The sequence below is a fragment of the Erythrolamprus reginae genome, chromosome 12 (assembly GCF_031021105.1).
Source record: "Erythrolamprus reginae isolate rEryReg1 chromosome 12, rEryReg1.hap1, whole genome shotgun sequence".
In the NCBI taxonomy this organism is placed as follows: domain Eukaryota; kingdom Metazoa; phylum Chordata; class Lepidosauria; order Squamata; family Dipsadidae; genus Erythrolamprus; species Erythrolamprus reginae.
The window spans coordinates 12516228-12543513 of record NC_091961.1 but is presented as its reverse complement, the minus strand read 5'-3'; the positions used below and the strand labels follow the sequence as shown (position 1 = coordinate 12543513).

The 27286-nt window shown below is 39.2% G+C and overlaps 1 protein-coding gene across 2 annotated transcripts; it reads left to right on the top strand.

Moving 5' to 3' along the window:
• The first annotated feature begins 1387 nt into the window (after positions 1-1387).
• On the top strand, positions 1388-13554 carry LOC139174672 (WAS/WASL-interacting protein family member 3-like). Of its 2 annotated transcripts, XM_070765181.1 has the most exons (3): positions 1394-1519; positions 7603-7826; positions 7941-13554. In XM_070765181.1, exons 2-3 carry the CDS (start codon positions 7613-7615, stop codon positions 8435-8437), a joined length of 711 nt encoding a protein of 236 aa, XP_070621282.1. In that variant the 5' UTR covers positions 1394-1519; positions 7603-7612; the 3' UTR covers positions 8438-13554. The 2 variants fall into 2 exon arrangements, with proteins under 2 accessions (XP_070621280.1, XP_070621282.1); XM_070765179.1 differs by having other exon boundaries at positions 1388-1519; positions 7603-13554.
• The last annotated feature ends 13732 nt before the right edge of the window (positions 13555-27286 follow it).

The following is a 27286-nucleotide window of genomic DNA, read 5'->3' as shown; positions in this document are numbered from 1 at the left end:
ATTTGTTTTTTCTTTTTTCTTCATGCTAGTGTTATGGAATTATGGATTATTAGGTTCAATCTCAATTTCTTCTACTTCATTGTTTACTGATGCTGTGTCCTGGGCCATATCTATTCTTGACCAACTATGGTGTGAGTTAGAATAGCATGTGTATTGTTGCGCTGTTTTATGTTTCTCCCTCCAAACATCTTTTAAGCCTAATTCATCACACATTTCCCAGGAGGGCTTGGGCAACTTGTTTTTATTTTCCATTGATGAGAGAATTTAGATTTGGATATGAAACATAATATTTTTGGGAATGCTTTCAACATCAAAAGCAATATGATAATTTGTAAAAGGGCATTTTGCCAACAAGTTCCTCAGCTACCCAAACACAATCAACACAAATTAGAAGTGCCCCTAGATGGTGGCAAAGATAGGATCACATAGTACAAATGCCCCCAAAATTCTCCCACAGCTTCTCATCTCTTTCTTGTAAAGTGAATCACTGGACTTCTGAAGTGAATCAAACAGTCCTTAAACAAATCTGGCTTTCCTCATTAATTGTGCTTGTTGGAAACCAATTGGGAAGGTACATGCTGGTTGCCAAGTATCCAGATTTTGATCTTATGACTATGCTGTAAGCTATTGCAAATTCAGTCATTAAACAAAGAGTTGTAAGTCAAGGACTATCTATACAGAGCAAATGGATTAATTCAATAACCAGACGGCACTCATCCACCCCTCGGCCTCTCCTTTGTGGGGTGCCACAGGGGTTTGTCCTCCCCCCCCTACTATTTAACATTTACATGAAACCATTGGGTGAGATCATCTGACGGCATGGGTGAGGGATCATCAGTATTTTGATGATATCCAGTTATATATCTCCACCCCATGCCAATTCAGTGAAATTGTCTCTTTGTACATAGTTCATTTGTGTATAACATTTCTTTTTGACTTGATGAGAGGATGTCGGCCACGTGGAGTTTGTTGGTTTCCACTTGATGATGGTCGTGTCATGTCAGTGTCTTTGGATTCGTCATAACTTCAGATCCAGGCAAGGTAGAGGCCCTCAATTCAAATTAACAAACTCCGTCCTCAGTTGAAGTCAACCCACCCTGGATGATAACTCTACCTACCAATGAGAAGAAGTGTATCAGGTAGGACCAACCCTTCCTTTTCTTGAAACTTAAAGCCAGAGCCTAGAAATACAGTCAAAGGTCTTGTGGTGAATGGAAAACTCTCATTCATTTCTATTTACTGTGTCAAACTCAGAAGCAAGGCTGCAAGTCTTGGCTACATGCCCAAAACTGTTAAAAGTTTCCTCCCTTTCTAGGAACAGCCCCATAGAATGTGTCATTTTTAAAATCTATTTACTAGAACACAGGGTTGGTTCAGAGGCAGTTCCTAAATTGTGTAGATTCCCAAATTACTGTTACTCACAGCATCCGGAGAGTTGTGGATATAAAAAAGAACACAACCAACCTCTTTGAGAAGAAAGAGTCTTCAAAGAGCCTCTCGTCAATTTGTTGACACGAGGGTAAGTAACTTTTCATTGATCCATGACAATTCAATGGATAAATAAATGCACACATGCCAGCCCCATTAGAGAAGCCACGGGTTTCTTATTTAGGTAAAACACCTCTGCCGTCTTTGCTGGGAAGGAGCGTGTTTCCATTCATGTTATACATCTCTCTTAAGGTGATAAACTGCTTGGAAGAACAAAGATGATTTCATGGGATTGAGGTGAATTCCACTTGGAGGACCCTGTGTTCTCCTTACATAATGCAATAGAGGAAAAACAAGAGGCAGTGAAAATTTCAGAAATTTCTATTCAAGGGGCTCTGCAATTAACTGCAATCAAATCAGGCACTTCTGTTAAAAAGTCTTCACAGGTGTCTTTGATCTGGTATATTTTCTTGACTAGCAGCTGCTATATTTGGGAATTTCCCTGCCCAGAGAAGCAGAGACTGTTTTGATAGATAGAGTGAAAGCCGGATGTTCCCACTGGCCCAGCACGGTTACCTGCACTTTGTCTTTTTGATAGAGCAAAACTCCTCTTAAATAAAAAGCAAATGGAGGAAGAAAAAAAATTACAACATTAATAGTAGTTCTGGATGGGATGCAGACATGATTTGTTTGTCTATATTTTTAAAAAAGTTTTTTGTGTATGTGTATTTAGAAACCGTCCTGCCAAGACGGCTCTAAGTGTTAGGGAAGGATTGAGCAACCTCTCGCAATTCATATATGATTCAAAGATGAGACAATGTTGTTTGGGGTTTTTTTGCTTCTGGAACAGAGAATAACAGGCTTGGAAAGAACCTTGGAGATCTTCTGATCTAACCCTACCATGTTCTGTAATAAAAGTTGGCACTCAGTTTGCGATGATTTGGCACAGAGATATGATCAGCAACGGTATTAGGCATTAAACGGATGCCTGCCTTTATCAATAGATCTATAGCTAGTTGTGAAACACTTTGGTACAAATAATGACTTTAAACCAGGAGTGAATTCCAGCAGGTTCTGACAGGTTCTGGAGACCCTGTAGTGGAAATTTTGATTAGTTTGGATAACTTGTAACAGAAATTTTTAGTCATCTGGAAAACCGGCAAATACTCTGGCCCCAGAGCGAGGTGGAAATGGAGATTTTGCAATACCCCTCCCTCAGGAGTGGGGAGGGAATGTGGGTTTTGCAATATCCTTCCCCTGCCACAACCACCAGCCATACCTACCAAGCCACACCTGCCCACCAACCACGCCCACAGAACCAGTAGTAAAAAAAATGGATTTCACCAGTGCTAGATGAACAAAATGACTAACCTGGTGTCATCTAAGGTATGAAGAATAACACAAGTTCTTCAATTATTTTTTTTACTAAAAGAGGCTTACAGCATACAAATGGATGAAAAAAAAAAACCCAGAGGAAGGAGAACAGGCAGACAAAAGTGAGACAAAAGTGAGAAGATACAAATAGGAAAGTGAGATACATTTGCTCTCGTTTATGAATCAACTTGTTGAATGAGATCTTTTTAATTAAGTTGCAAAGACAGACAAAACATACAGTACGTGTAACATTTAGTGGAGCAACAATCGCTCCTCTCAAAGTAGAAGTCATCTTTATATTTGTAATAAGTAAAAAAGAAAAGAAATTAACTCTATCATTGTTTATAAAATACTTAGAAATATTAATTGTAAGATGATAAGTAAAAACACATCTAAAACATTTAAAAATATGTAGAAATTTTAAGATTGTAACTTAAAATGAACTATGAAGAAAAAAAGAGAAATAGTAGAGGAGGAAAGAAGGAGTTTATCTTTATATTGTGAATAATCACTATCTAATACAATATAAATACTAGGTACAATTATATTTAAAGTAGTGTAAAAATAAGGTTATCTCTGTTTCTTTCTATCCCACCAGATATATACCTTTTGCCAAACCTCATAAAATTCTGATTCTTCTTGGTTTTTCAACCTTCTCGTCATCATGTCAAGCTCAGCACATTCTAAAACTTTCTTAAATATGTCTGTTTCTTTTGGGGTCTCAAAGTCTTTCCATTTTTGAGCGAAAGCTATCCTAGCTGCTACTAAAATGTGGATTATTAGATAATATATGTCTTTTTTATATTTCTTATTTGAAATACCTAATTAAAAGAATTCTGGTGTTTTCTTAATTTCTTGCTGGGTTATTTCTTTTAGCCATTTTTCACGAGAAAGCACATACCCTTTGTGTCCTCCTTGCTGTGTCCTGGGGAATAATTTTTAGGGAATTAAGTTGGAACTTTTAGCCAACAACAAACCTTACTACGTGTTTTATTCCATTTATTCCACAAAAGATGTAAAGAAGTTTCAGGATGCTAAGAAGGATGAGAGGAAGAGAGTGCTCTTAATGCTCCCCAAAATTTGGATTTGATAACAAAGAACTCATAGAGCATAGAATAACATGGTTGGAAAGGGCCTTAGAAGCCTTCTAATCCAACCTCTGCATGTGACAGGAGATCCTAAACCATTCCAAACAAATTTCTGTCTAGTCTCTCCTTGTAGACCTCCAGTTTGGATTTCTCTTTAATAATTTTCCACCCATCATTTCTTGTCCTGTCCTCAAGTTGGCCAAGTAGGCTTATGCACCCTGTGATAGTCTCTCAAATAATGGAAGTCTGCTATGACTTCTCTTTTGTTAGACTAGACATCCCTGAATCATATGGCTTTGTATATTAGTTTAACAAACAGTTTAATAGATTAACAGAGTTGGAAGGGACCTTGTAGGTTAGTCCAACCCCCCATTCCAGCAGAAGACCTACAATAGTTCTGACAAATGGGAGAACAATCTCTTCATGAACGTTTCAAGTGAGGAAGTTCCCACAAATTCCAATGGCAACGTCATTTCCATTGGTTGATTATTCTCACTGTCAAAAAATTCCTTGTTATTTCTAGGTTGAATCTCTCCTTGATCAGTTTCTATCCATTGTTCCTTGTCTGGCCGTCAGGTGCTCTGGAAAATAGCTTGATCCCCTCCTCTCTGTGACAACCTCTCAAACATTGGTATTGGCAAATATTGGTATAGTAGAGGCTATGAACATGTCATGAAAAAAAATCTTTGTCATTGGAGTCCATATTTATTTGAGGAGTGGGAGAAAATACTCTAATATTCTTTCCCCCTTTCTTCATAGAATTTATAGCAATTTATAGATCTAGGAAGTCACAATGTCATACTGTTTAAGGGTTCTCAAAAGTTGTCTTTTGTGAGCATATAAAATTATATAGCCTTACACTCTTCATTTAGGGTGGCACTTTTCATTTTCCAATTCAGTTACTGAAGTTTAATATTAGAAGATACGATTTCAAAAATCGGGTTAATGTAAACAGAATGAACAGTAAAAATTTCAGAACAGGATGCCAGTACTTATGTTACAATTACATTTATAAAAAAATATAGCTAAATAGCTGCTTTTTTCTACAGCAGCTCTGACTTTCTGGATTGACATTCCTTCACTCTGTATGTTGTGCCATGTCATCAGAATGTTCTTAATTATTTAAATGCTTGCAACACACTTGCCCACATATTTTCTGGGTAAAGGCATCCTGGCCAAAAGTTGCGAAATAAATGTATTACAGTGAAAAAAACATGACTACACTTTAAAAGAAGAAATTATTGATCAAATTGTGCAACATAAAGTGTAACATAACATTCTTTCTTCCATCATTTATATTTCTAATGAAGTAATCATGGGAATGAAACACTGAGATGAGAGGCTTAAAAGAAAACAAACACAGAAAACCCCCCCTCTAAAACTGTTTATCACAACACATTAAAGATTAAGCAAAATAATATTTTTCCCCAAATCTGTTGCACTTCATTTATCATTCTGATCTGTGAATGAGATGTTCTAACCTTAACTCTAACCCTTCCCTCCCCTTTTCCTTTCCCCTTTCCTCCTGTATCGTTGTGTCTTCCAAGAGTACAGAGAGAAGTTTACAAAGGATTATATAAGCTTACTTACATAAAGATAGACACAAGAAGCAAGTATTTAAAACAATGAATTCAGAATTAAAACATACACAGTAAGAAGAAAGTAGCGTAAGTTGTATTAAATTAAAAAATACTGTTCAATGAGCATTCATGCACATGTATGCTATGTATACATATTAGAATACATATGGGAATCTTCTGCTTAAATTGACCCAGAGCAGCCTGTTAGACCCTCCTGCCATGATTCCTGAAAGAGCTCAGAGCAACATACAGGAGTCAGGTTAACAGAGAACACGCAGGTGTGGCTGAATATAATTTTTTTACAGGAGTCAAAACTCCAAGTTCAGATTTACAAGGATCACTGAGTACATTTATTCTTGCTTCACAAACTTATAAGTGTTGATTAAGACAGGAGCCATCTTCCTCCTCCTCCTTTATAACATAACACCAGGAGCAGATGTTAAAAATACAGAAAAATGTTTAACAAAATGAAAATGTATTGAGCCAATAGTTGGTGAAAGAATTGAGAAGGAGAGTTGACTAGAACTTAAAAGAAAGGCAGGGATCCAGTTTTACAACCGATGGTCCTCTGTCTTCAGTCTTCCTGTATTTTTAGGAACTGCTTAAACTTAATCATCGAACCTTGGTCAAAATTTAACTGTGCAGCCTTTCGTGCGGGTCAGAGAGGCTCACACCATTGTGGGGCTGATTGGCCCTGTAAGAAACCCCTCCCCATCTCTTTTAACAACTACTAATCGCTATCTTGGAGATTTAATCAAGTTATTTTTTAATACCGTTACACTTTTTAATCTTAAATTATTGTGATGTTGATTTTATTTCTTATATTGTGCACTGTCCAGAGCCTCTCTTTGACCGATATAAGTGGTAAATATGAAAAATACATAAATAATTTTTTTTTAAAAAATTCTATGGCAGGATCTTCATTGAAGCAGTTTTCCATAATCGTTAATTGCATCTATAATCACTAAGCATATGATAAGTAGGATAGGATAGGATAGGATAGGATAAGATAATATTCACTGTAACTGCAGAAGATGTGCTAAAGAATGCTAGAAGGACCAGTCCTTCAATATCACCCAATTCTTCGCAAAACTTACTGTTTTGGTTGTTTGATCTATTTTGTTTTTTTGTGGGAAAATGTACGTAGTTCAAGCCCCGGTTTGCAAGATTTTCAGAAGTGATTTGTCCTTGCCTTCCTTTTTATAAGGATAGGTCATCCAGCTGGGTTTGTTTAATCTTGCAGTTTGAACTCTTACATTTCCATTGATTCTTGGGCTGTGGGCAAAAGCATATGTGCTACATTGAAGTAGATGTAAGGATTGGGGTGTAGGAAGCCAGCCTCCCTCCTACAAGAATAAAATATTTAAGAATTAGTCTTACTTGAGCTTTTATTTTTTGTCCAGTTGAATAACTACTTAATCTTTTTAGCAAATTTCATGTGATTCCAGAAGCATATAATTTTCCTGGGTTTGGGATAATTTCCTTATTAAAGCTAATCGGTTAAGGAGACAAGAGGCTCTACAATTTCTCTTGACTGCTCATTCTACAAGCTGTCTGCCACAAATAGTTTTGGGGAAAACACTGGTCTCCTTGGTGTCTATACAGATTCTTAGTTATCCAGATTATGGCTGTCCCAAAGGTGTTTTTTCAAGTCCATCTGCATTTAAAAGACACTCTCTTGAAGACAACAAAGTCCATATTCTCAACAGCAGGGTGGTGGTGGTGATGATGATATGACATCATCTATCTCCAATCTACCAGATTTTATCTCCAATCTACACAACCTTCTTAGAACTTGTACAACAACACATTTTAAGTAGGCTCCACACCAATTTGTACTCCTCAGGAGACCCTGATGACACAGATAAGTCTCCAGCTGGCTTTAATGACTCACTAAAAGAATGTAAATGACCAGCTGTCTGCAACAAGTATAAATCCTTCCATACCTCACCATCCAGTCAGAGCTGAAGAAGCTTCTTGGATGAGAAGTGAAATGTCTTCAAGGAAAAAACCAAAAGTTCAGTCGCCTCTTGAAAAACACTGTTGGGACTGCTCTCTTTGATAAATTTGTATCATTTGTGTCATACATGCATGTCTCTCAAACTTGATGTCTTCCCCATTTTATCTTGCAGAATTGTCGCCATGGGAAAATTCCTGTTGACCTGCTCAATTGTGATTCTCCTCATTTTGCTCCAGACGATTGTCTCCATTAGAGGAGTAAGCATCCCCTTTCGAAATGCAAATAAATTTAGCAGACCCTTTCCCCCAAATAGACCTGTTAACCCAGGTAATCTTTCACTGAAGAAGCCTGCCTACTCAAATCAGGTCAACCCTCCAAAACCACCACCTCCTCCACCTCCTCCACGGGTCAACCCTCAAAACCTAGCACATCTTCAACTATTTCCATCTGAAAAACAAGAAAATCTTCCATCATATTCGTTCAACTTCCCAAATCTACCACCTCCTCCACGGGTCAACCCTCAAAACCTAGCACATCTTCAACTATTTCCATCTGAAAAACAAGAAAATCTTCCATCATATTCGTTCAACTTCCCAAATCTACCACCTCCTCCACCTCCTCCACCGGTCAACCCTCAAAACCCAGCATATGCTCCAGGATTTCCATCCATCATTGAAAAACCAGGAAATTTTCTGTCATATTTTCTCAACCTCACAAAACAACCAGCTCCTTCACTTCCTCAATGGGACTACCCTGAAAACCCAGAATATCTTCCACAACATCTGTTCATCCATGAAAAATCAGAAGATCTTCCACCATATTCAGTCAACCTCCCAAACCTATCACCTCTTCAATGGGTCGACTCTGAAAACCCAGCATATCTCCCACCATATTCGTTGATCCCTGAAAAACCAGAAAATCCTCCACCATATTCGTTCGAGCTTCCAAAGCCACCACCTCCTCTAGAATATCCAGTCATCCCTGAAATACCAGGAATTCTTCCATAATATTTGGTCAACCCCCCAAACCCACCGCTTCCTCCACCATATTCAGTCAACCCTCAAAACCCAGCATATCCTCCCAGAAAAACCAGGAAATCTTCCATCATATTCGGTCAAACCCCCAAACCCACCACATCCATCATGATATCCAGAGAACCCTAAAAATCCTGGGTCTTTCTCACATCAATCATATGATCCCCAAAATCCTCACTGGGGACAGTATAATCCCAAATCTTGGAAACCTAAACTGCCCAAGTTGAAGAATTTGAATGGAGCAGCAATTGAATGGGCAGAAGCTGTTGGAGGCTCCATTCTGGAACATGCCATGTCTAATCAACATTTTCAATTGAACAACCCGAATGAGGAGTGGTGGTGGTCCCAAAATTGCCATCATTATTCTGAGCACATTTACTATCCCCAGTACATCCAGCCTGTTCCACAAGACATCTTTGTGAGAGACTGTGTGAACATCACAATGAAAGAATACCTTGAACCCACTGGAAATACAACAAAGGACGAGATGGAAGCCACTGTGTTGAAACATGTGGTGACAGAAATTTTAATCAAGCAGTATCATACTTTCTCCAGTTCTTCAGAAGGAGGCAGTTCTAGACCTGATGATGGCAACCCAGTGGACTCAAAGCCAAAGGGCGATGAAGTGAAATATGTAGTGGGAAAACCTTTTGTAGATGCTGCCATGGAGGACCCTGAGAGCTACAGCTTAGGCAGCCCCATAGCCAAGATGTATTTTTGTTTTAATGACAGTGAGGAAGAACGTTGGCGGAATTAAAACCATCACCCTTTTGCCACCAATTTTACCACCCAAACTCTATCCAGCCAGTTTCAAGAGATGTTTTTCTGAGTGAGTGTGTAGGGGAATATGTCAAGCCCACTGGAAACCAAACTGAAGATGAATTGGAAGCCAGACTAGTGCAACAGGTGGCAAATGAAAAATGCGTGGAGATGTACCCCCGCTTGACTGTTTTCACAATGGCAGGCAGCTACTATAATAATAAACTAGAGAGAGCTACTATAGTGGAGATTAAAAGTGAGTTCAAATATGGAGAAGGAGTAGCTTTGGCTAATAGTCTTGGAAGAGCCAGTGGACACAATCTCCCAAAGAATGCTGTGTCTGAATTGCATTTCTCTTTTGAGAATGCTTTGTTTCTCATTCATCCTTTTGCCATTTCAATCATTACCTTAATCACTCCTTTCCTGATCTTCTAAGGGCTATGGTTCCTAAGTCTCTTCCATGGTTGCTATTAACTTATCTCAAATCTGGAATATTTCTCTATCCAGCAAGAATTTAGTTATGGTTTATGTTGTCTGGACACTGCATCAGATGCAAAGAAATGCAATACATAGGCTATTTGTGAATGAATGTCAATTGCCATCATGAATCAGTCTAAAGTGATTCCTTTTTTGTATTTGTCAAGTCTAAGATGGAGACGGTGGAAAATCCCCCTATTCCTGTAGCCTCAATCCTTTAGTGGACTCTGCTCAGTTTTCAGGAAATATTTTGGCAGTTCACATGATAGTAGAAGTTGTTTTTGAGAAGGAGGGAGGGAAGTAAGGAAGGAAAGAAGGAAAGAGACTCCTGAGATTATTTAAAATGAATATATCAAGATTTGAACAGAAGGTTCCATTCAAACACACTGACTTTCTGAACAATTGGAGTCAAACAACTGAATGTCTTTTGTTTTACTATTTCCTGAACAGCTCTCCTCTAAGTTGACAATTCCACACGTATCAACTATTTTTGCTCTCTCACACCTCAAAAGAGTGGCAGGCAACATTTGATGGCAAGCATGGTTTACAGCATTGCAAACTTGGTGCTGAAAAACCATGCGTCTGGATGGACTGCAATGTTGAGCTGAACACTTTTTTGAAACTGTGATATACCGACATTAGAGTGTTTCCTACTGGTTCCTATCTCGAAGTGGTGAAAAGCTGAATTATCACTTTTCAGCAATTGTGGAGAGGGATGGAGGGGGGGCTGATGGAAGTTGAGGGTTGTAGAAAGAAGACTGGAAATCACTGGTAGTCCTGGAGTTGCTGGGACTCCTGCTTGATAAACTGCTTTAGTGCCTCCTTTGTTTCAATTGTCATCCCTATCCTTCAATATGAGTGAGAGGTTTTGTCCAGTCATTAGTAATTTGTAGACTGAGAATATTGTTTGAAAGCCACATGGTTCCATGTTGTTTTCCATTCTTTGTTTTCCTTAACCTCTAAAAGGTTATTGAATACCTAAGTGGGTTTAAACCAGAGGTCTTCAAACTTGGCAACTTTAAGACTCATGGTCTTCAACTCTCAGAATTCTACAATCAGCTTAGCTGGCTGAGGAATTCTGGGAATTGAAGTCCACACATCTTAAAATTGTCAAGTTTGGGAAGCCCTGGTTTAAACTCTAAATTGTCTACATAGATTCTCAATATCCATGTCATAGTTGGCTGTCCCAAGGTGTTTTCTCCCCTCAAAAGGCAACTGGACTTTTTTTTTTCTTTGAAAACATTTTAGTTCTAATCTAAGGAGGTCCTTGGATGAGAAGCAAAATGTTTTCAAAGAAAAAACCCAAGAAAATCTAGTTGCCTTTTGGAAAAAAAGCACCTTTGAGTTTAAATTCTAATACTATCTTTAATATTCTTTTCTGCCATGCATGGGTGTTCATATTTTATGCACATGCATCCAGTGTGCTAGAAACTTCTGTGCATGCACAGAAGCAAAAAATAGCTTCTGCCTTGTGCACAAGTGAAAAACAAGATGACGCCACTATGCGCCGCTGAGAGAGCTGATTCAGGGGCGGGTGTGCCTAGCGAGGGGTGGGAAATTCCTGCTACTGGTTCTATACAACTAATCTCAATCGGAAGGAACCAATATCTGCTTCATAGTAATGTGTTTTTAAGCAGTTCTTCAACATTCTTGCTTGAGTTCTCCTATTAGCAGCTGTAGTTAATATTGTAAGAATTTGGATCTTGCCTTAATTCAGCTTTAAAAGGTGAGAAAGATAATTTCCAACGGCTTAGAGAGGACTGTAAAAGCACTATGAAGTGGTATATAAGTCTAAATTCTATTGCTAATGCTATAAACGGTCAGAAAGATAATTTCAAGCTAGCTTTAGCATCTATTTTGTTAAGAGCTAAGAAGTTTTGAAGTTACTGTATTTTTCGGATTATGAAATGCACCTTACTTTTGGGGGAGGAAAATAGGGGGGGAAATCTACCAGGTATTCATCGGGCTAGCATTGTTAGTCTTGTCAGTTTCAGCACATTATTTTATCCCTTGCTTAGAGCTGAAAAAAATCTTCGGAGGGAGTAGCAATGAAAACAAGCCTGCAAAGACGTAGGGCTGGGAAAAAACCTTATTCCAAGTAGCAATGAAAACAAAGCTACAAGCTGGGAAGATCGTTAGCACCTCACTAGCGCTAAGGAAAAGAGCTTCAAAAAACTACATTCAGAGTATAAGAGACACCAAATGTTCAGCCTCTTTTTTGGGGGGGAGGTGCATCTTATACTCCGAAAAATACAGTAACTTGGATATAATATAGTATTTCTTTTTCTGTTTAATTTTCCCTCTTTTTGTAAAGTTTTTTTTCTCCACAATTTCCATATATACATGCATATACAGTGGGGAATATTGTTCCGGTAGCAGAAATGGAGCTGTGCTGCACGTGCAGCTCCATTACCGACCACCGTGCACACACCGTGCTCTGGTTGCATTGCCTGCTCTCTGTCCTCACCATGACTTGCTCGGGGCAGCATTGCTGCACCAAGAGATTCCTGTGGTGCGAGAGAGCATAGAGCAGGCTGCGTGGCAGGAGCTCGGGGCTGCCGGGCCTGCAGACCGCATGTTATCTTCTTGGTGCAGCCCCTTTGCAAGCAAGGTGGAGGAGGCCCCAAAAGTTAAGGAGCACACCAGGCAGGGTGGGGAAGAGGCGCCAGCAGGGTAGCTGCTACAAGCGGTGTGGGGGGGGGTTACAAGCAGGGTAGCTGCTGGAGAGGCAGGGTGGGAGGGCGGCAGTGGTGGAGCAGGTCACTTATCTTATTTTCAGCCTTTTTTCCTTCTGCGCATGCGCGGAAGTAAAAAAAGCTGAAAATGGACAACATCTCACGTGTGCAAGATTTGGCTTTTGCGCATGAGAGCGTGCACACACGCCGGGAACAAGCAAGCATGGTCACTGGGAGCGTGCTTAAATATATTTCAGTAACAAACATACTTATACATTTTATATAAAATATATCAGTAACAAACATACTTATACATTTTTATCCAATCAGTCATAATTGAACATCCTATTTTGCACCTATTTTATGGTGTTATTTATCAGTCTGTTTTCTTCATTTCTTTATACTCCCCTCCCCCTATCTCCATCTCCTCATCTACCTTCTTACTCCTTCTCTCCCTCTTCCTACTTCCCTCCACTCCTCTTCTCCCTTCACCTTTCTACTTCCTCTTTCTCCCTTTTCCCCTTTCCCTGAGTGATTCTTATCCTAATTCATCTTATAGTTAACAGACTGATAACATATTCCTGCACATCTTTAAGCTATCGCTATCTCTTCAAAAATCATAATTTTTATATCATTTCTATTCATTTATCTCTTTATTCTAGGTATATACTGTTGGTCTAATGATGCCTCCTTAAAATATAATTTTGTCACCTGGGTCTCACACCATTTATTCTCCATTTTCTTCTTTTTAAATCATCCATTCTGATTTAATTTCTATATATATTCATTTATACTCATTTTCTAGTTCTCAAGTTTACCCATACATTATAAAATTCTGTGTCTTCCTTATCTTTAATTTTCATTGTCAGTCTATTCATCTGTGCACAGTCCAAAAATTTCTTGAGTACTTCTCCTTCAGATGGGATTTTGGCTGCTTTCTATTTTTATGCAAATGCAATTGTAGCTGCTGTCACCACATGCACGATTAAGTATGTATCTTCTTTATTAAATTTCTCATTTGTTATCTAAGGAATGCTGATTACACTGACTTTGGCGCCTTTGCTGGACATTGTTTATGTTTAGCTCTGAAGAGAAAAATAAATCTTTTTTCCTTGCTATTTTAAAATCTGCTTTTCATTATGTGTGTTTATCAATAAAGAGTTTGATTTTGTCATAAAATAATGGATTTTTGGGTCAGTGGGTTCACTCTGAGGGCCGTGCACAGAACACAGATGATTCATTCCACTTAATAACAAAGCTGGACCCATTTGGATCCAGAATCTTGGATTTTATATACACAAGTAATATACTTGTATTGCTAGGAATAATTTAACATAGTACAAATGTTTATTTCTCATATTTTTTAACTTTATATCAAACATTTAATTAAAAAAAATTGCAAATACAAATGAAGCCCATGCATAGTTACAGAGTTACAAAGTATCCCAATGACAACTGATATGTCACTTCAAAATCCAACATTCCCAATTTAGGTTTTTTTTTTAAAGAACAATGTTTAAAGCTGGCCTTTAATCGCCTGATATACTCAGTAGGTGAAGACCATATATCATTATATTTTTACTGTACTTACAATTTTATATCTGGTACAAACACAGTGTCAATCATCAAATCAATTGAAATACATCAAACTTTTTTTAAAAGTACCCTTTATAACCACTGTCAGCTGAAAGCATTAAGACATACAAAATTATTATAGCCCAAAGCACAATTTTCAATTAGGTCTTAAAATTAAATGACTATGGCATCTTCAAACTTCAAGCTGAATTCCAGTAGTTAGTGTGTTTCTAGCAGGGGTGAATTCCCAAACCAGATCAGTCGGTGCTGGTCCATGGGTGCCGCCATATTTTTTAAATTGGTTTTTTTTATTTTTTTCCTTCTGCGCATGTGCAGAAACTGGATTGCCATTTTGTTTTCGGCGGGGATTCAAAAATTTTAGGGGGCGGGGTTTTGCACTGTGCATGCGTATCCACATAGCGGGGGAGGAAGTGAACTGGAAGTGAGGTAAGTTAAAACCCACCTCTGGTTTCTACCAGTAATATTTCTCAGCTTTGTTGTATATAATGAAGAAATAAAAAACACAAACATTTGGTAAAATATTTGATTTTAAAAACAACAAGAAGGCCATGTCAGCTTTTGCATCCTAAACCTCAAGGGACTAAATAAAACAGTAAGAAAGTAAAGCAAAGTTTGGGAAGAGCAAAGTGTTTGTAGCAATCTTGTTTAAAGAATAATTCTAACATAGTGCCTCAGTAGGCCAAATCTGGTTCAGCAAAATCAGTTCCCAATCTCAACATTAGGCTCTTGATATCAAAGTTCATGAATTTCTTATTCTGGCCTGTAGTTGAAGACAAAGGGGATCAATCCCTCTTGCTTAATAGACTGGAGAACCATTTGACCAGAATGATATAAGGCCATCATGGTGAACCTATGGCACGTGTGCCACAACTGGCACACAGAGCCCTTTCTGCAGGCATGTGAGCTGCTGGCCACATCAGCTCTATTCTGCATAGACTCACTCATGCCTCCCACCAGACAGATGATTTTTGGGATGGGGAGCATGAGTGACGTATGCACGGGGGGTAAGGGGGAGCACAGAAGTAGGAGGTTTTGGTCCCAGGTGGCTACAGGTATTTCAGTTAGTTTTAATCAAAATGCAGTTAAAATGCTACACAAGGTATCGAGAATGTATAAACACACATACAACAGGAACAGGAAGTGTCTCACAGGAGCAAATGGAGGTAAATCCTAGAGAGACAGGAAATACATCACAAAAAAATGGAGATAAATGCCAAAGAGAAATAAAGCTGCAGACAAGACTGACATAACACCTATAATAGTAGAGAGGCCTGCTAAGTACAAAACCTATGGCCTGTTTTTGGTCCCAGGCGCTATGCTAGGCCCCAAACGGGGAGCAGGGGAAGTCAAGTGTATGTGTATGTGATTTGTGCATGCATAGGGGGTGCATTATGGGTGTTAGCATATGCACAGGCTCTTGCATGTGCATGCACATGCCTTTGGCACATGACAAGAAAAATGTTAGTAATCCCTTGACTAGATGACCAACAAGATCTTTTCCAACTCTGTTAGTCTGTAAGGTCTGAGTTAGTCTCATCTTAGGCACAAAGCCAGGTTGATGACCTTGGACCAGTCATAGTCTCTCAACCTCCGGAAAGAGGCAATGGCAAACCACTGCTGAAAAACCTGCACAAGAAAACTCCTGTTGCCAGGATTAAAAAAAAAGCACCCTCTGCTCAGAGACACAATGATGGATGGTGCCACTTCCTGCTGTAGAAAGTTAGCACCTACCCGACTCCTAGAGCAGTGTTTCCCAACCTTTTCGGAGCCGCGGCACATTTTTCATCATTTATTTATTATTTATTTATTATTTAGATTTGTATGCCGCCCCTCTCCGCAGACTCAGGGCTCATGGCCCGTTTTTGGTCCCGGGAAGTGTGCTAAGCCCAAAATGGGGAGCAGGGGAAGTCGCATACGCATGCACAGGGGTTGGGGGGTATTGTGCAGACAGAATAGTGCACCCTAGTGCTGGCAAAGCATGCTAGATATATGTGACATTCTGTATTAAGCTCTCTGGCCTGTATAATCCTTGTCTACGTGACATTCCATAAATGCACATTAAAAGAAAATATCTAAAGAAAAAAATACCCAAAAATGCTTTCCAATAACAATCAAGGGGGGGGGGGGAAGCCGAATAGCATCTCAAAATATTGCCAAATTAACCAAATTATTAAACCTAATTAAAAATAATTCCTTTATAAAGGAATTATGAAAGGAAAAAGTAAAGACATAAAATTAAAGGTAAACAAAAAAGAATTTTAAAAAGGGAAATTGTGAAAAAATAGAGAAAACCCAAGTAGTGAGAAAAAGAAGAAAAAAGAAGACCAAACACAAAAGGGAAGAAAGAGAAAGAAAAGGGATCTTTCCTCTTCTTCTTACCAACAACCCAAATAAATCAACATAACACCATCAAAACATACAAAACTTTAAGGTTCAGCCATGCAGCACTAAAATCCTCCAACCCACTCTAAGCCTAAAGACCTAGATCTTGCAACAAATAAATTCTTCCTAACCTTCTGCATTGTCTATAATCTGTGACATCATCTTACCCTACTCTAATTTTATCGCTGGGTATCCAGCAGAATCCTCATGCCCTATTTCTAAATATACTGCTGCATACCCAGTGGAATCATCATGTCCTATTCTAAATGTATCACTGTAAACCCAGTATAATCCACATGCCCTATTTCTTAGAAAAAAGAGAACAACAAAAAAAGAAAAAAGAAAAAAATCCCGTTAACCCATTGGAATCAACTTCTAGGAAAGTTGCTGCATACCCAGCTGAATCTTATGCCCTACTCTAATTTTATCGCTGCATACCCAGCAGAATCATCATGTCTTACTCTAAATATATTGAACCCAATGGATAAAAAAAGAAATTCTTCTTCCTTAGTCGAAGTTAAATTATAATCTTACATAAAATAATAATATCCTCATAGTACATCTTTTTAAATTAAAGTTTGTATCTTCTATTATTCCATAAGTTCTATTTTCAATGGTTACCACTGAGATAGTTTCTCTTTTTTTAAAAGAAGCATAATCAAAGAAAATCTTCCTTAACTTCAGTTTTCATAATTCTTGTAGTTCTAATTCAATACATTCAGTATCATACTCCAGTTTCTGTATATTTATGTATCATAATTCAGTTCATTACTCATCCTCGATTAATTCCATTATTAATTCATAATCCTTAGTTATTCCCTATTTAATATTCATAATAAGATCTTATTAACAGTGCCTTTCATTCCAGTTAATATCCTCTTTAATTTCCCCCCAGCGCTACCTCTAGACCGCCCCTGTCCTAATAAATAAAACAGTAAAATTATACACTTCATTAATATTAATAATCCCTTAAAAATCATAAGCCATTTTCAATTTTATTTTTCCATTCTTTCCCTATTTCAAAATTTATATTTAAAATTTTACCCAAAAAGTAATTTTAGAAATAGAAAAATATCTCAATTGAACATTATATGCAACATATGTAACTTTTTTCACTTTAAGTAATTCCCTTTTCATTAAAGAATTTTAACTCCAACCCGAAATCCATTCCCTTTGACATTATAATTTTTTTTGTAGTTAAAACCAATTAAAAATTAAATTAATTATCATCTTTACCTCATTGCCTCTTTATATGATTACATCTTTTTATACATTTTTAATTCAATGAAAACAAGCCTGTAAAATTTTAGAGCTAGGAAAAAATTTGCGACATTCTGTGTTAAGCTCTCTGGCCTGTATAATTCTTGTCTTCGTGACATTCCATACACCCCACCTGCTTCCTTTTCAGTTGCAAACAGCTCTGGAGGAGACCTCCATAAAGCATGTAGGCAATGCTTTAAGCTACAACATCAATTGATCGTTCACTGTCCACGAGGCAAACATGAGGCAAACCATGCTTTAAAATATCCAATAAGATCCAATGAGATGTAACCTGATGACTAATGCTACTGAGGACAATAAAAGGGGTTGCAAGGCCTTGTCCAGGACAGGATTGCCTTCCCCAGAAGATGATGCTTGCCTCCTTCCTCACTTAATGTCAACATCTGGTGACCCCAACGTGATCCCTGCCCCCCACCCCAATTCGGCTGGACTATGCAAATTTTAGTCCAATACTTTTGGAGAATCCCAGAGTGAGGTTTCTTCTGCTATCAAGCAACAACAATACATCATGTTTAAAAACTGATGTGCATACCAATTGTGCATGGGCTGGGACTTCTATCCTGATGGGTGTCAATTATTCATTTTCTTGTAGAGTCAGATGACAGAATCCTAATATATTTCCTTGTGATTTTCTACATATAATAGGTCTATAATAAAGTTCACTTACTGGCATTCAGAGACATACATACATGCCTAGGCATCCACACACAAACTTTCATAGCCAATGTAACCTTTCCTGGCCATAGGTTCTTTCTCTGACAAAAGGCAATAGGCTACTTGTTAGGCACGAGGCAGGCTGTAGGCCACACAGTTAACTTCTCTAACGTCTTTCAGTTTCTCCTGCTTCCTATCAAATACTGCATAATAATAATGATTATTATTTATTATTATTATTTATTGGATTTGTATGCCGCCCCTCTCCGCAGACTTGGGGCGGCTAACAACAAGGATAAAAAGAACAACATGTAATAATCCAATTTAATAAAAAACCCTTATTATAAAAACCAAACATACATACAAACATACCATGCATAACTTGTAATGGCCTAGGGGAAGGAATATCTTAACTCCCCCATGCCTGGCGATAAAGGTGGGTCTTGAGTAATTTGCGAAGACAAGGAGGGTGGGGGCCGTTCTAATCTCTGCGGGGAGTTGATTCCAGAGGGCCGGGGCCGCCACAGAGAAGGCTGTTTCCCTGGGGCCCACCAAATGACATTGTTTGGTCGACGGGACCCGGAGAAGGCCAACTCTGTGGGACCTTATCGGCCGCTGGGATTTGTGCGGTAGAAGGCGGTTCCGGATGTATTCTGGCCCCATGCCATTTAGGGCTTTAAAGGTCATTACCAACACTTTGAATTGTGACCGGAAACCGATCGGCAGCCAGTGCAGGCCGCGGAGTGTTGCAGAAACGTGGGCGAATCTAGGAAGCCCCACAATGGCTCTCGCAGCTGCATTCTGCACGATCTGAAGTTTCCGAACACTTTTCAAAGGTAGCCCCATGTAGAGAGCGTTGCAGTTATCGAACCTCGAGGTGATGAGGGCATGAGTGACTGTGAGCAATGACTCCCTGTCCAAATAGGGCCACAACTGGTGCACCAGGCGAACCTGGGCAAATGCCCTCCTCGCCACAGCCGAAAGATGATGTTCCAATGTCAGCTGTGGATCGAGGAGGATGCCCAAGTTGCGGACCCTCTCTGAGGGGGTCAATAGTCCCTCCCCAGGGTAATGGACGGACAGATGGAATTGTCCTTGGGAGGCAAGATCCACAGCCACTCCGTCTTGTCTGGGTTGAGTTTGAGTTTGTTGCAGTTAACAGAAAGAAAACTTGATAAGTTTGCCAACTGCCAGCAGGGACAGGAGGCGGATTACATATATTGTGAAGGCTGTAATTAAAGATAATAAAGTTGATATGGTGGTGCATCTTGGCACAAATGATTTGTCCCAGGGAAATGTTAACCGAGTAAAAAGAGATTTCCAATGTCTTAGTGTGGAGCTGGCCAGAATCACTGATTCAGTGACTTTCTCAGAAGTGTTACGTGTTTGTGATCAGAAGGATTGCAGAGTTTAATGGTTAAGGCAGTGGTGTAAAGCTGAAGGTTATGGATATGTTAGTCATGATGTTAGTAGGTGGTCTAATAGGGAGTTGTTTAAGAGGGATGGTTTGCATCCATCATACAGAGGTACCAAGGTGCTTGGTGAGGAGTTCAGATCTTTTTTGGACAGGCATTTAAACTAGGTAAAGGGGACAGAGATGTGACCGATGTGGATGATTTCTGGAAAGATTAGAAGTAACGTGATATTTATTATTTTACTGAAAGAGAAGTAGATGCTTGGAACAAACTTGTAAAATAATATTTTCTCACATTGCTTCTGATCTTTCCCCCAACTAACCTCAGATTGTGCCCCCTTGTTCTTGTGTTCACTTTCCTATTAAAAACACTTCTCTCCTGAACCTTATTTATTATTTATTTTATTTATTTATTATTTGGATTTGTATGCCGCCCCTCTCCGAAGAGGGGCCCTTTCTGTCCACCAGACTATCTTTCCTGATAAATTTTATGCTGAAGACCTTCCACCATTTTTGTAGCCCATCTTTGGACCTGTTCAGTTTTATAAATATCTTTTTGTAGGTGAGATCTCCAGAACTGAACACAGTATTCCAAATGTGGTCTCACCAGTGCTCTATACAGCAGGATCACAATCTCCCTCTTCCTGCTTGTTATGCCTACTTGCTTTCCCTAACACCTGACCGCACTGTTCACCCACTGTTCAGAAATCACTGCCCCTAAATCCTCCTCTTCTGAAGTTTTTGCTAACACAGAACTGCCAATACAATATTCAGATTAGGGATTCCTTTTCCACAAGTGAATTATTTTACATTTGAAAACATTAAACTGCAGTTTCCATTGCTTTGACCACTTATCTAGTAAAGCTAAATCATTTGCCATATTACAGATGCCTCCAGGGATATCAACCCTATTGCACACTTTAAAGTCATCAGCAAATAGGAAAACCTTCCCTTACCAAACCTTCCCCTATGTCATGTTAAAAACAAACATATTAAAAAGAATAGGACCCAGAACAGACCCTTGTGGCACACCGCTTGTAACCAGTCTCTGCTCAAAATACTCGCCATTAATAACAACCCTCTGATATCTGCGCTTCAGCCAATCCACGGAATTATCCAGGTATTAAGTCCAATCTTCACTAACCTATCTATCAGCTCTTTATGTGGAACCGTATCAAAGCTTTGCAGAAGTCCAGATAGGCAATATCCACAGCACCACCATCATCCAACACCTTTGTGAAATAGTCAAAGAAATCAATGAGATTTATCTGGCATGATTTGCCTTCAGTAAAGCCATGCTGGTTTGGGTCCAATAAGTTATTGGTTTTTAGATGCTGATTTATCCTCTTTTTGAGTAGAGTCTCCATAACTATAAATGATGTAAAGCTAACTGGCCTGTAGTTACCAGCTTCTTCTCTACTGCCCTTCTTGTGGATAGGCACAACACTGGCCATTCTCCAATCATCAGAAACACCTGCTGTTAAAAGGGATTGGCTAAACAAAACAGTCAGGGGGGTAGCAATCACAGATCTGAGTTCTTTAAGAACTCTGGGGTGGATGCCATCTGGACCCATTGCCTTATTTGTCTTTAATCATTCAAGTTCTTCTAAGACGTTGGTCGCTGAAATGGCAAATGGTAAAGAAATGGTAAAATGGGTGGTGGTGGAGGCAAGGAAATGGCACTTCTAAATTCTGCAGTTGTTCACAGGTTCTGTAGCTAGGATTTGGGCCAGGTCCTTATACTTTTAAAAGCTTGTAAATAAAATTGCTTTGATTTGACACTTTGGGTATAATTCATTCCTTTTCCTGTTTAATACAAGATTGGGATAAATAAATACCTGGGCCACACCGGGTAATCAGCTAGTTTTGAATAAATAAGTAGCACAAAAGCTAATTAGAATTTTAGAGAGGAATGGAAAGAAGGAATGCTGTCAGTAAATGATAAATAATGGTTATCTCATTCCAATTCCTTCCAGATTTACAACTGTCCCTGCTGTCTGGAGAGTTTGGAATACAGAAGAGGTGGGCTGCTGCCCGGACCGGGGGGGGGGGGACACAGTAGGATGTTGAAAGAAAATGCATGGCATCTTATTTATTTATTTATTTATTTATTCATTCATTCAATTTTTATGCCACCTTTCTCCTTAGACTAAGGGCGGCTTACAACATGTTAGCAATAGCGCTTCTTAACAGAGCCAGCATATTGCCCCCACAATCCGGGTCCTCATTTTACCCACCTTGGAAGGATGGAAGGCTGAGTCAACTTTGAGCCGGTGATGAGATTTGAACCGCTGACTTACAGATCTACAGTCAGCTTCAGTGGCCTGCAGTACAGCATAAGCCACACCCACAGTGTGGTAGCAAAAATTTTGGTAGCCCTTCACTGGAATACAGTATTACAGGTTGTATCATGGGACCTGGAAAAGAAGGCATGTAGGTAGTCCTCGGGTTATGACCACAATTGAGTACAAAATGTCTGTTAAACAAGACATAGAAACATAGAAGATTGACGGCAGAAAAAGACCTCACAGTCCATCTAGTCTGCCCTTGTACTATTTCTTGTATTTTATCTTAGGATGGATATACAGTAAGCCCTCACCTATTGCTGGTGTTACGTTCCAGACCCGGCCGCGATAGGTGAAATCCGTGATGGGGAATTTATCGACTGATAGTACTTATTTAAGTATTTATATTGTAATTGTTTGGTACGTTTTCATTGTTTTAAGTGTTTATAAATCCTTCCCACACAGTATTTATTTTAGATACAGTACTTAAATACAGTATTTACAATTTTAGATATATTTTTTTTGAAAACCCTGCCGATCGAGTTCCGCGGGCTGTTTAAATCTGCCGATCAACTTCCTCAGAAACCCGCGAACCAGCGAAGATCCGGGAATGATTTTCCTCATTAATATTTCTTGAAAACCCGCGATGAAGTGAAGCCGCAGTAGGTGAAGCGCGATATAGCGAGGGACTACTGTATGTTTACCCCAGGCATGTTTAAATTCAGTTACTGTGGATTTACCGACCACGTCTGCTGGAAGTTTGTTCCAAGCATCTACTTGGTCTTTCAGTAAAATAATATTTTCTCACATTACTTGTAATCTTTCCCCCAACTAACCTCAGATTGTTGTTCTTGTGTTCCTTTTCCTATTGAAAACACTTCCCTGCCGAACCTTATTTAACCCTTTAACATATTTAAATGTTTCGATCATGTCCCCCCTTTCCCTTCTGTCCTCCAGACTATTCAGATTAAGTTCATTAAGTCTTTCCTGATATGTTTTATGCTTAAGACCTTCCACCATTTTTGTAGCCTGTAGCTGTTCAATTTGATCAATATCTTTTTGTAGATGAGGTCTCCAGAACTGAGCACAGTATTCCAAATGTGGTCTCACCAGTGCTCTTTACAGCAGGATCAATGTCTCTCTCTTCCTGCTTGTTATACCTCTAGCTATGCAGCCAAGCATTCTACTTGCTTTCCTTACCACCTGACTGCACTGTTCACCCATTTTGAGACTTTCAGAAATCACTACCCCTAAATCCTTCTCTTCGGAAGTTTTTGCTAGCACAGAACTGCCAATACAATACAGTTGTTAAAATGAGTTCTTGCCATTTCACATCTTTTCTTGCCACAGTTGTTAAGTGGATCACTGCTGTTGTTAAATTAACAACATGGTTGTTAATTGAATTTGGCTTCCCCATTGCTTGTCAAAAGATTGCAAAAGGGGACTACAACCATCATAAATATCAGTCAGTTTTGACCACATGTTCATGGGGATGCTGCAATGATCATAAGTAAGAAAAACAGTCATAAATCATTTCTTTCAGTGTCATTGTAACTTCGAATGGTCACTGTACAAATGGTTGTAAATCAAGGCCTACCTGCATTAAAACTATTTGAGAACTGTGTAAGAGCCTGCTGTACCTCAAGATGAAGAACCTGTGGTCTTCAAGATGTTAATGATTATAAGTTCCAATTTCCCCATGCCCAACCATAAGGGTATAGATGTCAAGTTGATCTTGTGAAAAGTAGTTGAAGTTAGGCAGAAACACTTTACAACACATTTTCCCCATGCTTTCATTAACTCACAACTCTACTCACAACCATTCAAGTGTTGCAGCTGCTTATGATATTTCAGCCTTAACCTGGTGTTACAAGTTTCGGGCCGAATTTCATTCCTTCTAATTGTATCTTAATAAATCTCCAGTTCACATTGTCAAACACTTTTTTTGAATCAAGAAAAACCAATGCCATCTGCTTTCCCGGGTTGTTTTCATAGTATTCGAGTGTATTGTTCTCAAGTTATTTCTGACCTGACTTTGAGGTAAAAGCCCGTTTTGGTCTTTGTGTATTATTTGATCTAATTTTTTTTTATCCTTGTTGCAAATATTGTGATAAATATTTTGTAGTCAGTATAGTTTTGAATTTTTTCCTTATCTTTATCTGTCTTAGGGATCAATGTTATTCAAGCCTCAGACCATGAGGGTGGCAATTTCACCTGATGGATTATTTCATTAAATATCTCTAACATATTTGTTTCTATTATATTTATTTCTTGCTTAAAGAATTCAACCGGTATACCGGACCATAGTTCCCTCTAAGCTGAGCAGTGAGCCATGGCTCACTTAAAAATCATCATCAACTCAGAGTTTTTCAAACCTGCCCAGAAGCCAAGAGGGAAAGAGTGAGAGGGAAGGAGAGAGAGAGGAAGAGAGGAAGAGAGAGAAACAGAAAAAAGAGAGGAAGGAAAAGAGAAAGAAAAAGAATGGGAGTAAGGAAGAGAGAAAGAAAATCAAAATCTAGTTTGAAACTAGCTCAACTAAGTGGCATTTTGATATTGATAGATGTTGTGATTCAGCCTGAGGCTCCTCAGGGAACGGCTGGAACTCTGCCGGATCCATGCTCAGAGGGGGAGGACGATGAACAGGAGGGGGAGGACCAGGCAGAAGAGGAACAGGAGGAGGGAGAGCAGCCTGAGACCCCCTGGGGGGCTCTCCCCAGCGAGTAGCCTGGATTCATTAGATGAAGACGCCCAGGCTATCATAGATATGAGGCAGAGACGGGCAGCCCAAAGAAGGGGCCAATTAGCAAGGTATTTCCATCCCTGAATTGGTAACAGCTGGTTTTGGGTGTGGTTCTCCTCAGCAGGGTTGAAAAGGCAGGCCCGCCCTTACTGTATTGTGGAGAGTTATCAATTGGGAGTCCTGTGACCTTGCTTCGATTCTTGGCGTCTCTGATCCTGGCTTGTAGCTTCGAAGGCTGAAGACTTGGGGGAGGCGTGGGTTTTATTACCTCCAGTGTTGTTTTTGCCAGCAAGAATCCTGTTTTATTGCCTGGCCGTCGTGAAACCTCTGTGAAGCTTCATAACGTTCCTGTCTGTAAGAACAGTTTTTGTTACCTGTGTTTGCTTTCAAATATATAAACTGCCTTTGCTTTGTACCAGTGTGTCTGGATACTCTTTTTAGTTGGTGTTGGTGTCTGGGGGGACCCAGACAGAACAATAGAGTTGCCCTATTATGAGCTCACTTTTATGGACACACAGTACAGGATTTTATTTTGAAATTCTCTGAGGCAAAACAGGGTGGGTTTTTTGTTTGTTTGTTTGTTTGTTTGTTTGTTTATTATTTCTGTGCCGCCCAGTCCCGAAGGGACTGCCGCTCAGACACTATACTTTTCCGCCCACCCCCCAAAAAATTAGAGGGAACACTGTACCGGACCTTTTTTTATTGTTGCTTGTAATTCAGTGATTGTTATCAGTCTATTTAAGGTTTGTTTTTCTTCAATGTGTTGCTTCATATTTACAGATTTTATAAAGTCTCTTATTTTATTATTTATTTTTATTTATTATTTAGATTTGTATGCCGCCCCTCTCCGTGAATTCTCCGTGAATTTTACCCTCTTCTACCTCTTCATGTGTGTATAATTTCTTAAAGAATTCCCATTCTATTCCCCCCCCCCCCGTTCTTTATTGTGTTATATGATACCCGATTTATCTTCTACTTTTCTATAATTATCCTTTCTCAATTTGTGTGCCAACCAGCGACCGGGTTTATTTCCTTGCTCAATTTTTTTTTGCTTAGCTAATTTTATTTGTTCTGCAAATTCCTTTTGCTCAATTAAAGTAATCTTATGTCTAATATGTTGTCCCTTTAGGGTGTGAGTTAGAATAGCATGTGTATTGTTGCAATGTTTTATGTTTCTCCCTCCAAACATCTTTTAAGCCTAATTCATCACACATTTCCCAGAAGGGCTTGGGCAACTTGTTTTTTATTTTTCATTGCTGAGAGAATTTAGATTTGGATATGAAACATAATGTTTTCTGGAAATGCTTTCAACATGTAAAGCAATATGATAATTTGTAAAAGGGCATTTTGCCAACAGGTTCCTCAGCTACCCAAACACAACCAACACAAATTAGAAGTGCGCCTAGATGGTGGCAAAGATAGGATCACATAGTACAAATGCCCCCAAAATTCTCCCACAGCTTCTCATCTATTTCTTGAAAAGTGAATCACTGGACTTCTGAAGTGAATCAAACAGTCCTTAAACAAATCTGGCTTTCCTCATTAATTTTGCTTTTTTGGAAACTAATTGGGAAGGTACATGCTGGTGGCCAAGTATCCAGATTTTGATCATGTGACTATGCTGCAATGGTTTTAAATGCAATGACCATTTGTAAGCCATTGCAAATTCAGTCATTAAACAAAGAGTTGTAAGTCAAGGACTATCTATACAGAGCAAATAGGTTAATTCAATAACCAGAGGGCACTCATCCACCCCTCGGCCTCTCCTTTGTGGGGTGCCACAGGGGTTTGTCCTCTCTCCCTACTATTTAACATTTACATGAAACCATTGGGTGAGATCATCTGACGGCATGGGTGAGGGATCATCAGTATTTTGATGATATCCAGTTCGGTCCCACAGAGTGGGCCTCCTCCGGGTCCCGTCAACTAAACAATGCCGGTTGGCGGGCCCCAGGGGGAGAGCCTTCTCTGTGGCGGCACCGGCCCTCTGGAACCAACTCCCCCCGGAGATCAGAACTGCCCCTACTCTTCCTGCCTTCCGTAAACTCCTCAAAACCCACCTTTGCCGTCAGGCATGGGGAAACTAAATATCTCCCCCTGGGCACGTTGAAGTTATATATGGTATGCCTGTATGTGTGTATGTTAGTATTGGGGATTCTCTTAAACTTGTAATATTTTAATTAATTGGATTGTATTGGATTGTTTTTCACTTGTTGTGAGCCGCCCCGAGTCTTCGGAGAGGGGCGGCATACAAATCCAAATAATAAATAAATAAATAAATATATATCTCCACCCCCATGCTAATTCAGTGAAATTGTCTCTTTGTACATAGTTTATTTGTGTATAACATTTCTTTTTGACTTGATGAGAGGATGTCGGCCACATGGAGTCTGTTGGTTTCCACTTGATGATGGTCGCGTCATGTATCAGGTAGGACCCTCTCTTCCTTTTGTTGAAACTTAAAGCCAGAGCCTAGAAATACTGTCAAAGGTCTTGTGGTGAATGGAAAACTCTCATTCATTTCTATTTACTGTGTCAAACTCAGAAGCAAGTCTGCAA

Coding starts and splice junctions, on each gene's coding strand:
- LOC139174672 (XM_070765179.1), top strand. CDS start 7,613: ATGGGAAAATTCCTGTTGACCTGCTCAATTGTGATTCTCCTCATTTTG.